Genomic DNA, 18583 nt, shown 5'->3' on the forward strand with positions numbered 1-18583 from the left:
CAAATTCAGTCCAACTTCATGACATTTATCTTGAAAGTTGTTGGAGATATCTATTCCCAGTGTTTTATTGGCAAGAGTGCCCAAAGCAAGTAACTCTTCGTAGCAAAGAAAATCTTCTGTTATGACCCGAATGAATTATAAGACCTGTGCTGAGTCAGTAGCATCAGTTGATTCATCCAAAGTGATTGAATAATACATATTTTCCTTTTGAAGTATTACTGTTAAGTTGAAGGCTAATTCACGCTGCCTATCAGTTGTGGTTCTCCTTGAAAGAGGCAGTTGTTTGTACTTTCAAATGTTATTGGGATCTGAGCATCCTACAACTTCGATGATGCATTCTTTCACAATTTCTACATCACTGAATGGCTTCCCTTTTTTCTTGAGTATATAACCTACTTTATAAGTTGCTTCAGTGGCTTTATTTCCAGGTCTTATTGCTGCTTGAAAGAATGGTCTTTGCTTTTGCTTTTCATCTTTTAATGTCTACAGTACAACCTTTTGTGCCTCTCTAATTTATTTGTGGTCCTTATGAGTGTCATAATGTTGACGAGCATTGAAGTTCTTTAATGTTGATATTGCAGTATCACAAAGCAAGCAAATCATCTTATCTTTAGCAGGAATAAGATATTATTGTAATTCCCAATCCCATTAAAAAATCTGTTTTCTTCCTTTGGTGTTCTCTTGGTCTTTTTTGACATGGGCTGTTAAGCAGATAAAATTAAAAAATACTGTCAGCTGTGCAACTGTTCACAAATTGCACTTCAAACAGAAACACAGTGCACTGCTACCAAAGCTGATAACAGACTGGCGCACTCGATCCCCATAAACTCTTCCCAACCAGCCTTGTGCGATGCGCCAGTCTGGTGGGGGATGTCAGAACTAAATCGTGAGCGTATAGCAGCCATCAAAATTTAGCCCTTATGGCTTACTAATATTCTAATTATGCGAGTCAATCTGGGAGGATTATTTGATTGAAACTTATTTTTTGGTATTTTAAATACATTCATTTTAAAAATAAAGCAAAAATATGAAACACAGAACAAAAATGTATTAATAAAAATAAGAGGATTTATTCTGTAAAATTTAGATTCAGTCAAAAGGCCACACTTAAGGACCTAGAAGGCCACATGTCCCTGCTCCTGTCCAAGTCTATATTTTATTGTAAGTTTCTGTTAGAATTGATATTCAGCTGTCCCTTTGAATGGGGGAAATAATTAAAATTTACACAACAATGGTTTGGAAAGGAAGGTGGAAAGAGAGGCAATCTTTATGTGTGCTCAAGTGTCCGTTTTGGTTTATGAGTTTGCTCTGTGTAATTCAAGATGACTTTTGTTCTCTCAGTAGATGTCTGTGGCCATTTTAGTCGAAGAGTTATCAAGAACCAGGTGATCAAAAGCTTTGTCAAGCACCTCTGATTTATTACTTGCTCTCCTCTTTCCCTGTGTAATGATATCATGACTTACAACTATGGAAAAGCAACCAAGACAACTTACTTTGAAAGTTCTGTTTTTATGTGTAGGTACCAAGGAGAAAAAAATGATCATCTTACGAGTTTTTGGATGAATGCTTTAATACTACTTTTTTCTTCTTTACTGGTGACAAGGATAGGAGCATAAAGCACCGTCAACTTTCTTAGTTCTCAATCATGAACAGGGTTTGAGGAAAATAAGTTGAAAACATGCAATTTTAGAAAATGAAAGTGCTTATGTTTTTTAAATCTTATTGAATAAAGGATATACAGTGCTGGGTGGCATTTGGAATTTTTAAGGGCATTATTGACGTTCTTTTTGCCATTTTTCTTATAAGTTACTGGCTATATACATGGAGCAAAAAATGAAGAGGCATTAAGCTTTCATAGGTTATTTGTAATATAGGTTATAACTGAAATGTGACTTTTTTCATACATTTTGTTGAGATTTGGTGAACAATTATAGCAAATGACTAATACCTTAAAAACCTTGATGTTATGGTGTTTCAAAGGAACGGGGAAAGAAGTCTGGAAAAGTGTTGAGTCGGGTTTCTCTGGAAAATAGACTCTGAGACTCTTAAGTCTTTTGCAGGGGAGTGCTCTCTAAAAGAACATCTACTTAGGGATGGATGAGGCAGGACTGGGCAGAGGGAGAAGTTGAAATGCAATTCAGTTGTGGACAGAGGCCTCAGCCAATACCATGAAGAGCTTTGAAGTTGGGGTGGCCCTTCAGCCGGTCCTGAGTTGAGGCAAGGGCTTGGGCCTGTGTACCACACCTGGACCTGCCGTTGGCTTTGGCAGGGGAAGCAACAGCCAAGGGTCAGGGCGGGAGAGCAGCCCGGCTGTGAGTTGTCAGGGGCCTACATTCATTCCCAGCAGCTGGGGGCGCGAGTGCGGGAGGGGATCTGGGCATCGCTCCCACAGCATTTAGTTCCTAAGTGAAACACAAAATGGAGAATATGTGGGGGGAAGGAGAGGAGAAAAGATCCATGCTACCTAACCTCTCTTTTTTACTGTTATATTTAATTGTCCAGAATTCATCTCCTGCTGTTGACTTCAGGACTGTGAACCAAGCACATTACACCAGTTTAATAAATGATGAAACCATAGCAGTCTGGAGACAAAAACTCTCAGAACACAACAATGCGAATACAATCAAGTATGTGGTTGCTTGTCTTCATTTATTTTTTCCAAAGTAGTTGGAACTTTCTAGCTTACTTCTGTATTGATAGTGTGAATGTAAATGGAGTTTTACATTTTTTGGGAATCGTAGGGTTTTTGCAACTATTTCAGGGTTGATCCTCTTAGCCCCAAATAACATAAGGGATTGTTCCCCAGTGCTCACACAGTGTGTTCCTCACCCTGTCTTGTCCAGTGTAAGGTCTTAAAGATTCTGACTGTGGAAGGCCTGAGTTGGCCTTTCTGCTGAGAGAGCATAGTGGTGGTGTTGTGTGACCCCAGTGGGTTTCTTCATATGCATGTCCCAGAGCATCCTGAATTCAAGGCAGCTGTTACCTGATCAGAATAATTTCTAACATTTCCTCATTCAAAGTGATTAATTGAGATGGTAATTCAGATTCATGTAGAGAAAGAAAATGCAGTAAATAAGATTGAGACCTTTTATCAAGTTTATTCTTAAGGGAGAATTTTGCACATTTTTACGCGTGTTCATTGGCTTTCCTCAGCATTCCACTTTTTTCTGCAGAGTTTAATTCTTGGGCGTGAATAAATCAAATTGAGTGCACTAAGCAGTCATCACTCCCAGAAATCTATGTAACAGTTCCTGCTTTATGACATAGATTGTAGTGGGGCAAATGACCAGGACCCTAAATGTTGAGGCACTTGAGGTGGTAACTTTCTGAGCAAGGGATCATCAGGAATGCCCTAGAGCAGCTCAGGGCCAGTCCTTGGAATCCCTCTGACCTTAGGCTGTGCCAAGGAGGGCAGGCTGGAAGGGTAGCAGGAGAAAGGGGAACAGGGCTAGCTTAGGGCCCACAGGGGGAACTATAGACACTTTACCTTTGTTTTCTTGTTTATAAAATGAAGAGATGGAAGAAATGGCCCCTAAAGATCTTTCCTGACCCAAATTCTATAATTAGCAGAAGTTACTGCAGTCCCTTCCCCAGCCTTACATTGGTTTTATTCCTTCCCTTTTCCTTATACTAAATAAGAGGGTCCCTGACATGGAATTTTATTAATACTCTGGGTCCCCAGAAACTAGCTATTCTCCCAGAGTCTGTGTGACCTGGGTAATAGGAATAAGCACTCATTTCACTTATTTTTAGTTTCTTTCTCCGATAGGTGACAAAATAGAAGGACGTGGTTGTTCAGTTATTAATTTGCTAAAATAATTTGTGTTTGGGAAATAATAGCTCAGCATCTCTTTTTTGGTTTTATTCTGTGTTTATGTTTGGATGTGAGGTAGGGAGTGTCTTAGATGGTTGGTAGTAGAAGAATGTTCAAGAACATTAACAGTGGCAAAAGTTTTTCTTTGAGGAGCTTTGATACTCTTTTTTAACATGGAAAATTTAAGTTCTTGTTCATTTTAAGATGTGACATACTGTATTTCTAAGGCAAATGTATGTTTTCCAAAGCTTCATCTGGGTAAGAAAGAGCTGCTATTAATGAGATGCTAGAATAGATGACTAATCTATTGCTGATGCTTAAGTAACATTTATTTGTAATTATTAAAGGCTTCCTTCCCTCCTTTTTTTTTTTTTTTTTTTTTTTGAGCAGTGGTGTTGTACAGATATTATCTTCTGCAGCCTGTTGGAATGGAAGTTTTCTTGAAAAAAAGTAAGTGACTTAGAGTCTTAAAAAAAAAAAAGAAAACCCACCTATGTTCCTGTAGTCTCAACAACTCAGGAGGCTGAGGCAGGAGGATTGCTTGAGTCCAGGAGTTCGAGGTTGTAGTGTGCGGTGGTAGTATCTGTGAATAGCCACTGCCCTGCAGCCTGGGCAACATAGTAAGACCTTGTCTCTTAAAAAAAAAAAAAGTGAAAAACAAACCCACACGTGATGCAAATACTCAGCAAAGGCTGTGAAAACTTCTATTCTCTTTTCTGGTGGTGGTTGGCTTTAATTCAGTGGATAAGCTGATGCTTTGTGCAAAAATTGGAATGCCTAATGATGACGAATGCGAAGACATCAGGAAGGGCAATGCCGATTCATGCCTGGTTGGCAGAGGAGCAGATTACCAAAGAGACTATATCTCAGAAAGAATTGGTGTAATCAGAAGTAAGATTTTCAGGATATTCCAAAATATTATACCCCTCAGGTGTATAGCATTTGTTCTTAAATTCTTAATCCTTTAAATACATTGTCTTGGTTTCTTTGATTTACTTTCCCATAGTTTTCTTCTTTTCTCAAGAGGAGTGAACTTAGGGGGAAGTTCCAGGGAGGCTCCAGGAGCTTCTTGGATTCATGTCCAGCCCAGCTCACCAGGAAATTATGATTTGAGGCTGAACTGCCAGGTGGTAAACAGAATGTTTCTTTGCTTGACCTTCTACAGATATCTCCCCCAGGAACTTAATGCTGCAGAAAGGTCTTGTCATGGGTTTAGATCTTTGGTGATCTCAAGTCTGATCATGTCTCAGCTTTTTCTGCCAGTGACCAGGCTAATGAGATCTCAAGTGAATTTAGGAGGAGGAGAGTATCCCAGCTCCATAAAAGAGAGGGGTGGGGGGAATTCACCTTTCCTCTGCCTTCTTATGGGCCCAAAGCTGATTGGATGGTGCCCACCTACATTGGATGAGGGCGGATCTTCCTTAGTCTACTGATTCAAATGCCAGTCTCTTCCATAAAACCCTCCAAGATATACCCAGAAATAGTGCTTTACCAGCTATTTGTGTATTTCTTAACCCAGTCAAGTTGACACCTAAAATTAACTATCACATTCTCCTCCAAAAATGTGTCCCTAATCCGGTTGGAAGAGGTCACTTCAGAAACTCTCTTAAGTTACAGTTAGAGATTACAAAGTCATTTATTTGTATCATTTAAGGCAGCTGGAATGAGCTCATGTAATTCATTTTTTATTTAGTAATTAGCCTTTTCCTCCAGGGAAGGTAAATGGGTTCACTGAATAGCTGATGTTGGTGTTCTAGAACGTTGGTTGTCAACCAGAGTGATTTTGCTCCCCAAAGGACATTTGGCAATGTCTGGTGACATTTCTGGTCATTACAGTGGGGGAGAGTATACTACTGGCATCTAGTGGGTAGAGGCCAGGGATGCTACTGAACATCCTCAGTCCCATCTGCCCAACAAACAATTATCTGGCCCCAAAAGTCAGTAGTATCAAGGTTGAGAAACTCTGTTCTAGAAGTATTGCTTTTAAGAAGATTGGAAATGGTTTTTGGCCAGACTTGTTGGGTTGTTTATCCTTCATACCATGGGTTCCACAGAGTTGTGGGTAGAGCTTTTTTTTTTTTTTTTTTTTTTTTTAAACATCTGTGCTATTTCAGGTCTATTCCTCCAGCTTACACAAGAGGCATCACAGGAAACTAATCAAAATGAAGACCAGTTTTACAAAACAATAAATACATATAGATAAAGCATTATTTTTTTCTTAACAGAATAGCAAGAAGTACCTCTAAGCATATGGAAAGTTACATATGGAAGACCACAATTCATTTCTATATTTTGGGCAGGTTTATTTTTAGAACAACAACAACAAAGGAACCAAAAAACAAAGTATAAACAACTCCTCTTCATTTGACCATTTTGGGTTCCAGTACATATAATTATGATTTCTTTTACTGTTAGAAACTCCACTTATGTTCTCATAAATTATAACATTGCTATGAGAGGGTGTTAAAACTATCTGAATGTGCCCATTACTCATAAACACAAGCCTGTTTTGTAAATAGGTAGCTCTTTTGTAAATTAATAGATGTGGACACATTTTGGGAGGTTCTAGAGTAGGAATTTAAAAGAGATGTTCTGTAAGTCTGTAGAAGGCTAAGACTTTATTTAAGTTCAGAAAAATGATTTAGTTAGAGGAAATTAAAAACAGTAGCAATGAGATTAGTCTGTGGGTGAAGGTAATTGTATCCCCCGTGTTAACTAAGAGCGATGTTAACTTTGCATTTGTTGTAGATCTGATTTTTACTTTAAATACTTTAAAAAGGCTTTCAACAAGGAGGTTCTACTTGCCATTTGTTGATGAGGGGGACAGTTTGCACAGGGGATATTTTTTGCTCCTACATCTAGCTCAGTGCCACAATTAACAGAAAAAGGCAAAAAACACAAGAATAAATAAATAAATAAATACTCTACTTATAAACTTCAGGATAGCCTCAACTTGAAATGGTAATTTTTGTACTTTGACGTGAAGGAAAAAAAGGTGAAAATTTAAAAGCATCTTGAAAAGGGGATTCCTGTGAGGTTATTCTGTCGGGCTTCCCTGAAGTGTAGTATTTTTGTGGATCTTGTCTGCCAGGTCAAATTTAAATCTGATCAGTAAGGACGAACTATCTTGTTTAAGTGTTTACAATTCCTATCAGGATGTTTGCTTTGTTGTTCTTTTATTACATACTTTTTTGGTTTTGTTTGTTTAGAATTGATGAACATTTTAAAACAAGTCCCAAAATCCCTGGGATTGACCTGAACTCAACTAGAGTGTTATTTGAGAAGTTAATGAACTCTCAGCACTCCATGATTCTAGAACAGGTACGTTCCTTACATTTTTTAAAATGCATTTTTGCACGGAATAATTTCAAAAGAAAAAGAGAGGAAGTGAAAAGTGGAAAAGTGAAAGTCCTGTACAAACGTTAACTGTGTAAAATATTCACTTTGGGAATTTGACCTACCTTTTGCTTGCCTTTTGGCCTAATACTTCCTCAGAAAAAGCCCCTCTGGAAAATAAGGTTTGCATTCGCAGGGTTCTGTGGCTTTTCTTCTCACTAATGTGTTCTAAGAATCTAGGCACTGGCCTGACTCCTAGTAGGTCCTCAGTGCCCCGGGGATGAATGAGAGTTGAGAGTCTGGCGAATGGCTTTCGAATTTAGAGATGAGTTACCTAGAGCTCAGGCATGGTCGAATTCCTCATTACCCTTTTCTCTCATACAGATCTTAAACAGCTTCGAAAGTTGCCTGATTCCCCAGTTGTCAAGTTCACCACCAGATGTTGAAGCAATGAGAATCTATTTAATACTACCTGAGTTTCCCCTGCTCCAGGATTCCAAGTATTACATCACGTTGACTATTCCCTTGGCTATGGCCATTCTGCGGCTGGATACAAACCCCAGCAAAGTATTAGGTGAATTAGCTAAACTCAATACCAGTAGTTTTGTGCTAATTTATTTTGTTGGTGTGTGACCACTGGCTCTCAGCAGATTGAGATCCAAGAATCTATCTGTTGCCCTTTAATGACCTTAACATTTAAGCCTCTAGCTAACCATACTTGCAATCTGAGCAAATGGAATCATTATTCAGATTATTTGAAATGATCCATGCCAGATTTATCTTGATTTTGTAATATTCACAAAGTTAGGTTATTTAACTTTAAGCTATTTTTTTTGGTCCCATATTTGCTTGTAGTTAATAGTGCCTCAAAATTTAGTGTCCATCTGTCTGTCTTTCTCCTATACCTAATTTAGTGAGTGGGAGTGAAACAAACAGTTTTAGTGATACACAGGTTTCCAAAAAAGGCGAGGAAGAAAATGACCTAGTGGGGACTTACCGAATGTTTGTTTTGTTTTTGTTTTTTAGGACAGTTGAGCCCACACTGATTTTTGCAGGCTCCGGACACTTTGCTGAGATAAGAACCTTCCGTTCCTCAGTGAATTGGAGAGTGTCTCTCATGGGAGTAGCACCTGAGATGTTTTTGTTAATCGAGTGCAGAAAGTCTGTCACCTGGCTTTTTACATTTCCCTCCCCACCCCATCCCTGGTAAATTTTTTAGGTGTTCGTTGCAACTCAGTAACTTCTGTGTTCCAGATGAACTGGGATGTTACTTGAGTGTGGTCTCCCCTGAGTGAAGACATCTGAGATCGTGAGGGTGGAACACTGGCTTTTCCATCTTGCTTCCACCTTTGCAGAAATAAAAACAGAAATAATAATGAAAGCACTAGTAATATGTTGGCATTTAAGTTTTTTTAAGATCAAAAGCCTTTAGGGCACATTTTCTCAGGTGTTCTAATAGACATGAGATGGTGAGATGGCAGTCTATGAAGAAATTACCTGGCTTTTAAGTTTGGGAGTTTGTTAATTTTTATTTTTCCAGGTTGAACAACACAAAGAGATTGGAATTATTGAATTTTAAACTTACTTTATTTGTAACTTCTAATTATCAAAATTTAAAAGAATACTTCAAAGTAGACAGAACACTGTAGGTACCCACCACACAGATTAAATAGTTGTCAATGTTGTGCCCTTTTATTTTATCTTCTCCTCTCCACCACCAACTTTTCATTTTTTGATGGAATATTTGAAAGAAAATTCCAGACATATTATTTCATTCTTTAAATATTTCAGTATGGCTAACTTTACTTCTGACAAAATAGAAGCCAATGGTGTAATCATCTTGTCTGGTTGTGAGAAAGCATTGTTTGGTGAAAAACAAAAACGGTAGTTTTTCAACTAATTATACCTCTCGAAGGGAAGGGAATAGTTGTCATACTGGTGCTACTTCTAGAGCGTGTCGATTTCTGCATCCCTGCTGCAGGATCTAAGTGGTGGCTGAACGGGCTAGGACATAGGAACACTTTTTGGACTAATGCAGTGGACATCACTCCTGCCCAAAACATGGTGTATCTTGTCCACGTATAGCGTTGAAATTGAACTTTTAGGTTAGCCGTTAGAATGAGTCTTTGAAAAAAAATGAAATCAAGCTTTACAAAAAAAAAAAAAAAAGCTCCAGGGATTCTTACACAGCTGCTGCTCTGCCCAGAGATGTTTTAATGGATTCCCTTTAAAGTCAGTTTTGGTAAAATGTGTCTCAGAATCATCTTTATCTTCTAGACAGAGCAGTTTTTAGCTAGTAGGCAGAAGACATAAATACTTGCTTAAGATTACATGTTGAAATATGTTTTTTCTTTCTTTCTAAAGATAACTGGTGGTCTCAGGTATGCCCGAAATATTTCATGAAGCTAGTAAACCTCTATAAAGGTGCAGTCCTGTATCTACTGAGGGGAAGAAAGACATTCTTAATTCCTGTACTATTTAACAATTATATCACAGCAGCTCTCAAGCTCTTGGAGAAGTTATACAAGGTGAGCCTAGGCGGAGCCAGTGGGGAGAGGGGTGAATGGATGGTAGGGGCAGTGTCCTGTTGAGATGTCCTCTGGGAAGCCATTTGTTAGTTGTCCTTATTTTGTTTTTCATCAGGTAAATCTTAAAGTGAAGCATGTGGAATATGACACATTTTACATCCCTGAGATCTCCAGTCTCGTGGACATCCAGGAAGACTACCTCATGTGGTTCTTGCATCAGGCCGGGATGGTAAGAATTCCTGTAAAGCGTATCTTAAAATCTGGGCTTTTCTCGGAGTGTAAGTCAGGACAACTAAAGCACATCTGAGCCGCACCACTTGTCTTTGACTTTGACGTTAGTGTCTCGCCTGTTTCTCGTCCAGCTGGCTTTTGCATTCTTGAAACTTTGACGTGCTTTAAGTGATGATAAATGTTATAAGAAGTCATAAATGGGTAGTCACCCAGAATGTGATAAATGTCATCAGTTGCCAACATTTTAAAAAACCAAGGTATCTAAAGAAGTCAGTTCATAGAAAAACAGTAGAGTAGTGGTTGCTAGGGGCTGGAGGCAGGAGGAAATGGAGAGTTGTTACTTAATGAGTACAGAGTTTTGGTTTTGCAAGATGAAAAAGTTCTGGAGCTCTGTTGTACAACAATGTGAATATACTTAACACTGCTGAACTACACACTTAAAAATGATTAAGATGGTAAATTTTATGTTATGTTTTTTACCACAATATTAAAAAATCAAGACACATAAAAATATGAATTTTTAGCTTTTCTTGAAATTTGGAAAATCTGGCAACACGATCTGTCTTCCCATATGGCACCAGTTGGCTGGAGTTCAGCAGTGGCTCTTTAGATGAGGCTTGTGTGTGCCACGATCCCCACTGCAGCTTGATCTATCCCTGACATTGAGGAAAGGATTATTTGGTAATTATTGTCTTCTGACAGCTAGCCTACTTCAGTCATCATGCAGGACCCTGTAGGCACCTCTGATTTAGGATCGTGTGTCAGACATCCCCGACCCAGCTGCCACTGTATGTTAGACATGCTATCCGCAGGACTGCGGATTCCTGCCTGCCGCCCCGGTGTGGTAGGACTACTCAGTTTGATTGGAGACTGGCTTGGGATGTATGTAAGGCTCTTTAGGATCTCCCATCTGTATGTGTAAATGTGAATTAGGTTAAAAACCAGGAGGGTGATTTGGTTATTGTATTTCAGAAGCCACGTGCAGCAGATACATCTGAGGTGAGTCTTTTCCAGTTCAGCAGATTCATCACCAACATTAGGACAAGGCGTTTTCCCTGTAGGGTTTTTGGAGGTCAGTGGTGGTCTCCAAAAGCAAGGCATTTAAATAGACTTATTTAACTAAACAAACAAGATTATTTTCTCTGTCAGATAATGGATGATCAATGCTAGACACAATGTTGTGATTTTTCTGTAGGAATTTTTAAAAATTGACATAATGTTGCATTTTAAAATAAAATTTTATGATTACCGTGAGAAAATGAAACGCTTTTCAGTAAAAATGAATTAGAGTGTTCTAAATGGGATGACATGGGAAATTTAACATGGGGGCTAGCAGTGAACTCTTGCTTTCACCTTCAGATTTAGAAATTGTAAAAAATAACCTCTGTTTTATCGACTGTGAATAGTTTATTCACTGAATAATAAAATGTTAAGAGATGAGGTAAGGCTTATGAACTGTTTAGGCCAACTGCTTTGTTTTCTGGGTGAAGAAAAAGAGGCCTGAGAAGTTAAACGATTTTCCCACCAATTCTACTAACAGTAGAAGTCAGTTCTTCTTACTTCTAATTTATTCTTTGGCTTGATGCTGAATAAAATAAATCTAAGAAACTGATTCTTTTTGACCCTAAAAAAAGTTATTTGTGTTAAAACATAGATTTATCATGACCGCAGTCTCTGAATGGAGGTACTTAAGTGAGCAACTTTTACAATATTTCATAGTTCCTTTCTCTTAACCTTTGATAAGCAAATATCGGATCTTGAATAGTAGATGCTCATTTCCTCAGTAATTAAGGTAGTTATTACAGAAATCCAGAAGATTAGATGAAATTTGTGTGTGATCTGTTGGGATTCCTGTGGAATTTTTTCTAGGATGTAGAATGACATTTAAGTTTCTCTATATGTTGGATTTTAACTTAAAATACTAAAGCCATTTCATATATGTTATTTTTATTTTAACCACTTTTAAATAGTAATGAACAAAAAATTGATTTTTTTGTGTTAACTTTTTTAGCTTAGTGCTAGCTGAGGCTGAATAGCATATTGTTTCTAGCACATGCTGTAGTGACAAAGTCTTGGTTCCAGTCCCAGCTGTGATCTGCTGTCTGGCCTTGGCTAAGTTCCTTAATTCCCGTAGGCCTAGCACCCTCATTTGTGAATGAGAATTGTAACAGTATTGTGAGACTTACATGGGAGAAAGCATGGAAAGGCCCTTACGTAGCAGAGTGCTTAGCATATAATAAGCCCTCAGTAGCTATTTTTTACTAAGCGCTTCTCAAGCACCTAATGTGTGTCATCTACCTGCTAGTCTCTGGGAGTGGAGACACGCGTGGAATATGGTGTCTGCCTTTGCGGAGTGGTTAGTTCGGTGCAGAGGCAGCGGTGAAAAATAAATGACAAAGGCTGCGTGCAGAAGGAACATCCTAAAGTGATTTTTGCTCATCTACAAGAGGCGGCAGTAGTAGCTTGTTTATTTCAATTAATCACCTGCCGTCGTCTGTGCTTGAAAACCAGGTAGCACAGAGAGCAAGCAGCTTCTTAGCCTCCCATAGAGGGCAGCACAAGTAAGCAAGTCAGCGACAAAGCACAAATCCTTCAAAAATAAAAGCTAGAGAAAGCTCGACATCTCGCTGTGTGTATTTAGGGAGTCTCAGCACAAGGGGGCAGTGTTCTGGCTCCAGGTACCAGAATCCTGCGCGTGTGAGACGAGACAGACCCGGGACAGGGGAGGCTGTACTTCCTCCCAAGCGCTGCAGTCTGTGCAAGCCTCCTGCCCCACTTGCAGCCCTATTTAGGAAACGTTGCTTTGGTGTTAAAAAAAAAAAAAAAAAAAAAAAGCTAGTCTTAATTCTTCAGTTCTGTACCATTTCCTTATTCATTGCTTCCATTTCATCTACTTTAAAAAATGAACTTAGGTCACAGTACAACCCCATTTCCGTCAGGGAAACTGGAAATATGGTCCCACCAGTACTTCGATAGTTTTAAGTTTGTGAGATTCATTTTGGGGGCGTGTATAGCCCAGAACAAGCAGGTAGTGATCATGGATCCTTCTAGGTCATGGATAGCAATAGTGGCATGGCGTAAAACCATTCAGATTTATTTCACACAAGACAGAAATGCCAGCGTGATCACAATTTCTAAAATACGCAGCATTCAGAAAATAAAAATCAGTGAAATGGGCCGGGCGCGGTGGCTCACGCCTGTAATCCCAGCACTCTGGGAGGCCCAGGCGGGTGGATCGTTTGAGCTCAGGAGTTCGAAACCAGCCTGAGCAAGAGCGAGACCCCGTCTCTACTAAAAATAGAAAGAAATTAATCGGACAACTAAAAATATATTGAAAAAATTAGCCGGGCATGGTGGCGCATGCCTGTAGTCCCAGCTCCTCGGGAGGCTGAGGCAGGAGGATCGCTTGAGCCCAGGAGTCTGAGGTTGCTGTGAGCTAGGCTGACGCCACGGCACCCTAGCCCAGGCAACAGAGCAAGACTCTGTCTCAAAAAAAAAAAAAAAAAAAAAAAACCCGGTGAAATGAAATTATATTGCAAGTAAGAAAACTCAGACTTATAAAAAATGTGTAGACATGTGAACAGACCTTCACAAATACTTGTAGCTTCTTTTGACTGAATACCCTTCCCTCCCTTGCCTGCCTTAGAGCTGGCACCTTGGTTCTGTAAGGCTTTAGTATCTTCCTGCCTGCCTCGGTGGCTCTCCTGGGCCTCGTGTCTAGACTCCAACTCTGGGCGGTATCACTCTGGCCTTGGCTCTGGCTCCCAACTGAGGCAGTTTTGGATTCTTCCTGCCCTCGGTTTAGCTCCTCCCCTTCTCCAATAGAGAGATCAGCCTGCTTCCCAAACTGGGTTCTTTTCACCTCTGTGAAAGGGTGTGGGGAAGGGTCAGGTGAGGGGCACTGGGAGGGACCAGGAGCGGCAGAAAGTGGGCGTTTAAGCAGCACAGGGGGGCTCGTGGTGGGGGTTGCAGGGAGAGGATGGTGAGGGAGAGAGAGAGCTGCAGAATACAGACAAAGCTGCTGATTGATGTCAGAAGTAATTACATTACACGGACGCACTCTAGCACATACTGAAATACGCTAAGTAGGCTAGGACTCTGGGCTGCCACAACTGTTTCTGTAGTCTATTACCACTTCCTACAGTCACCTTGACACTTGAAGTAGTCAAAACTTTATCTTGCTTTTGCACCTTCAAGATCTTTCTTTTCCCTTGAGAATAAGCAACAGTGCTTAAGGTAAACTCATCTCTTCTGAGAAGAAGGTGAGAAAATCCTGAATATTGGCACCAGTTTTGAGCCCGCTTCCCCAGGATGCTCCTAGTCCCTGGACTGTGAGATAACTTAACTTTGCATAGTCCTGTCTCAAGGTGTGTGGGGTTTTTGATTCCTAAATTCAAGATAATTAGATATGTAGGCATGAGGGTGAGTCGAATTGGCCTGGATTATGTATGCATGACTCCATACCTGGTCTCACTGGACTGAAATTGTCGCTCTGTTTAATGTTTCTCAGTCTAGAGAAATGTTCCAAGATTCCTAAAGGAACTTAGTTGTAAAGGATTAACAGGGCGGATTTTAATTAAAATTGCTTTAATGATTTTGCTTTAAATGATTTCATTTAAATATGCACAGGCACCAAAGGACGTGTACATCTCTTATTCATATAGTACTTAATTATAAAATCGGAAGAAATTTACAAGTTAACTACAAACAAAACTATAACATCAACAAAATGCAGATTAGCCTCACTGATTTGATGTGATGAGCAGGCACCACACGTACTTGCATCGTGGATGAGGACTGCCTGCTGCCAGGCGGTGCTGGAGTTCCACCGCCTGTCTGCCTGGGGTGACTCAGCTCTCTTTTCTGCTTTCAGCCGCCATTAAACGTTAATCACGCAGCAAGCCAGGACTGCACTGGCCTTTTCTTTGGTGCAAATGCAGCATTTACATGCCAAGAGTGCTTTTCTTTCTCATTACCCCAATGCAATCATTAAAACAAGTGTAAATTATGTGGTAACTCTATGTGTTTGTTAATTTTATTTAGGATATTATTTAAAAAAATTTGCAGAGCACTCTCAGATCTCTGAGAATAAATCAGTGGTTTTCTGTTGCTACAGATCAACATGACCTATATTAATTTTTTTGTTTCTAGTAAGTTAATAGCAATGGTAAAGTTAATATTAAGTTAATGTTTGTTACATAACGTAACGAAGTCAAATGTAATTTGCATTATCCACTTTCCCCAACAAAATTAACCTCTGAAATCAAGGTTGTAAAGCTCCTGTTTTGGAATTAGATTTCTCATAAAAAGAATTCTGTTAATGCTGTGAATTATGGAGAGTTAGTGACATGGCCTTTAAAGGTCCTTTAAAAATTTTTTTAAGTTGTCTTTGCTCTTTTTCCCTCAGTCTGTGTCTATCAAAACATCTTGTTATATTCCATCAAAATTTAGCTGTTCAAATGGTATTAGTTCCATGACACATAGTCAGATAAGCTGCCTGCTTTGTTATTTATATTTTACCTTTTGGGGAGTTGAAATTCAGGTTTTACAATCAAAGTAAGAGACTTTTTATTTCTCTTCACACAGAAGGCTAGACCATCTATAATACAGGTAAATGATCCTTTTTAAATTTGCGTATATATTTTCCTGGCAGTATTCTCTGTGGAATACTATACTGCTGCCGACAATATGTTTTCTCCTAGGATGCTGTGACACTTTGCTCCTACCCTTTCATCTTCGACGCCCAAGCCAAGACCAAAATGTTACAGACCGATGCTGAACTACAGATGCAGGTATCACATTTTAAGAATTATTTCCTTTTCTTACTGTGTTTCCCTCGTCCTATACATTCAGTTGTAATTTTTCTTAGTAGGAGAAAACATTTGGGTGACATTACATTATAACTCTTAGAACTATTCTAAATTTTCTCAATAATTTTTTATTGAATATAACACACATATGTGAATGCACATTCGTATAGATCAGGGGTTGGCAAACATTTTCTGTAAAGGGCCACTTAGTAAATATTTTAGACTTGTAGGGCCATATGGGTCTCTGTTACAACTATTCAACCTCATCATACCACAAAAGCCATAATAGATAATACATAAATGAATGAGCATGGCAGTATTACAATAAAACTGTATCTATGTACAGTGAAATTTGAATTTTACATAATTTTTACATATGCTGAAATAGTCTTCCTTTGATTTTTTTTCAGCCATTTAAAAATGTAAAAACCATTGTTAAACTCAAGAGCTGTGCAAAAACAGGCAGCAGGCTGAATTTGATACGTGGAGCCATAGTCTTTCTCTATGAAAGAGAATTAAATGGAGCTTATAATTCTTTTTTGAATAAAAACTTAAAGTTATAGAGATTTATTTAATAATTTATTTAAAATACACTTTTTATTATAAAGTATAATTGATTTTGACAAGCCACGGAGACATTTGTGAATTAGCAATCTAAATCTACCAATTCCTACTGTTGGTGGATGTATAACTTCATTTATCTATTTCTCTGTCTCTCTCTCCTTCCTTCCCTCCTTCCCCATCCCTGTCTTTCAAAGTCTGTGTCTCTTCAGCTCTGTCTGTATCTATCTATATGTCTGTTTTCATACGGGTATATCCATGATACTGACAATTTAAAGGTTTTCCAGAGAAATGGGCATTTTTTAAAGAATAAAAACCCTGTAACAAGTAGTTATTAGATTTAGATTTCTTTTCCTGCCATTTTGAAAGCCGTGGTTTTTACCCTCTCTCTCGTGTTTCTTCCAGTATGGTGTTATTTTAGTCTTAGCTAGTCTAAATCACTTTCCTGGACCTGGCTATGGATCATATGATTCATAAACTGTTTCAGTTAATCTCTTTGAGTCCAGATTAGATAGACTTGTGTGCTGTGTAAACATAAATAACTTAGAAAATCCATGAAAGTTAAGAGGGGGTAAAAAAGGACAAAATGGACATGAAGTCACCCTCCTTCCCAGGTCCAAAAGGCTCAGTTGCCTGCTTGCCCCACTCACAAGTGTGCCCTGAGTAATTGTGTTCTTGGGTGTGCTGTTCCAGGTGGCAGTCAACGGAGCCAACCTGCAGAATGTCTTCATGCTTCTCACCCTGGAGCCTCTGCTGGCCAGAAGCCCCTTCCTGGTCCTTCACGTTCGTAGGAACAACCTTGTCGGAGATGCCCTAAGAGAGCTGAGCATTCATTCTGATATTGATCTGAAAAAGCCTCTCAAAGTGAGCTTCTCCAGTATATTCCTCTAAATACCTGTGCAGGTTTTTGTTAAACAGTATTGATAAAGCAGCAAAGATCTTCTTGCAGTCGTGGAGTGCAGCTATTCATTATTTCTTTCGTTCATTTTACAAGAATTTAGTCACCTCCTGTCAAATCATGAGCCAGAACATCTCAACGTAACATGAGATAAAAATGCCAGTGGATTATTTGAGGGATTATAGTGCTTTCTTTATCTGCTTCTGCTATCTTTGGTGTACCCGCTACAGCCCTATCAAAAACAAGCAAACATCTACAAAAACTTAAAGCCTCAAGCTTCAAAATCACAACTGTTAAATAGCTATCATCTAGGAAGATTTTAGATATGCAAGATTTAAGAGAAAGAAGGTAAAACAAGGAAATGGAAAGGTAGTAAAAATCATCTGGGAAACTATTGGCCTGTTACGATTGGCTCACTTTTAGCACCCTAAAATTATTAAGAAATTGTCTCTTCCCGCAGACCATGTTTGTGTTACTACTTTATTCCCAGGGCCTGGCACAATGCTTGGTACACAGAAGGTATTCTACAAATTATTTAGTGAACTATTTGAAATCTGTTGGAAGTCATTTCCTCTTTCCTTCAGGTGACTTCCATATCTCTATTTCCAAGCCTGTTAGAAGCTCCAGTTTGAGAAACATAATAGGCAAGAAACGGAACTGATCATCTCCGTGTTATTGTTACTGTTTCCATAATTTCTCATGAGTGGCATCTGTCTCACCAGTCTGCCTGGTTGTTCTCACTAGAGCTGCTGCTTTTTGTGGACTGTTTTCAATCAGTAATTCAGATGAGGCAGGTTTTGCTTGGTAGCATGTCTGAATAGTCTTCTGTGGGCATCTAGATAATCAAAGTCCTGCTTTCTGCCCCCACCTTTACTCTTGTTCTGCTCTAGGCTCCTTTGAACACAGCCACAGGAGCATGCTTTCTCAAATGCTGTTTTTAGTCTTGTGCCTGAGCCATTACCTATAAAATGGAGGTAATAATAGCAATCTCTATGCATATGGGTGTTCCAAAGTTAAGTGCTGGCATATAGGCAACTCAGCGTTGTTTGTTGGTTTGCTGTAGTTATTACTCTTGACGACCACCATGGGTCCAGCATGCCTGCTGACAGCCCCCCACCCCGAGCCTGTGTCTCTGTCCGATTAGAATTCCCTCCTCCCTTCTACCTGCGTCAGTTACTTCAAGAACCCTGTGGAGAGTGATTTCTTCCAAAAAATGTTCTTTACTCAAGTTAATGATTGCCTTTCTCTATGTGCCAGAACATTTTCCTCTTGTTATATATTTTTGCTTTGAAAATAAAATGTATTTTCTGATTGCTGCTTTTATATTTGCCTTACTGCCCTTAAAGAGATGGTAGACTTTTCTACCAGACTTCAAGCTGTACTACCAGGCTATAGTAACTAAAAC

General features: G+C 39.1%; 1 protein-coding gene across 1 annotated transcript in view; it reads left to right on the forward strand.

The window, feature by feature from the left end:
- Nucleotides 1-18583, forward strand: part of HERC3 (HECT and RLD domain containing E3 ubiquitin protein ligase 3) — a 108382-nt gene that overhangs the window by 47530 nt on the left and 42269 nt on the right. Inside the window, exons 9-17 of the mRNA XM_012647211.1 lie at nt 2503-2627; nt 4205-4264; nt 7024-7135; nt 7535-7724; nt 9515-9678; nt 9794-9907; nt 15496-15519; nt 15612-15701; nt 16974-17144. Coding sequence (XP_012502665.1) covers nt 2503-2627; nt 4205-4264; nt 7024-7135; nt 7535-7724; nt 9515-9678; nt 9794-9907; nt 15496-15519; nt 15612-15701; nt 16974-17144 — 1050 coding nt within the window. The remainder of the gene's footprint in view (nt 1-2502; nt 2628-4204; nt 4265-7023; nt 7136-7534; nt 7725-9514; nt 9679-9793; nt 9908-15495; nt 15520-15611; nt 15702-16973; nt 17145-18583) is intronic.

This window comes from Propithecus coquereli, unplaced genomic scaffold (genome assembly GCF_000956105.1).
Source record: "Propithecus coquereli isolate 6110/MARCELLA unplaced genomic scaffold, Pcoq_1.0 Scaffold26, whole genome shotgun sequence".
Classification (NCBI taxonomy): domain Eukaryota; kingdom Metazoa; phylum Chordata; class Mammalia; order Primates; family Indriidae; genus Propithecus; species Propithecus coquereli.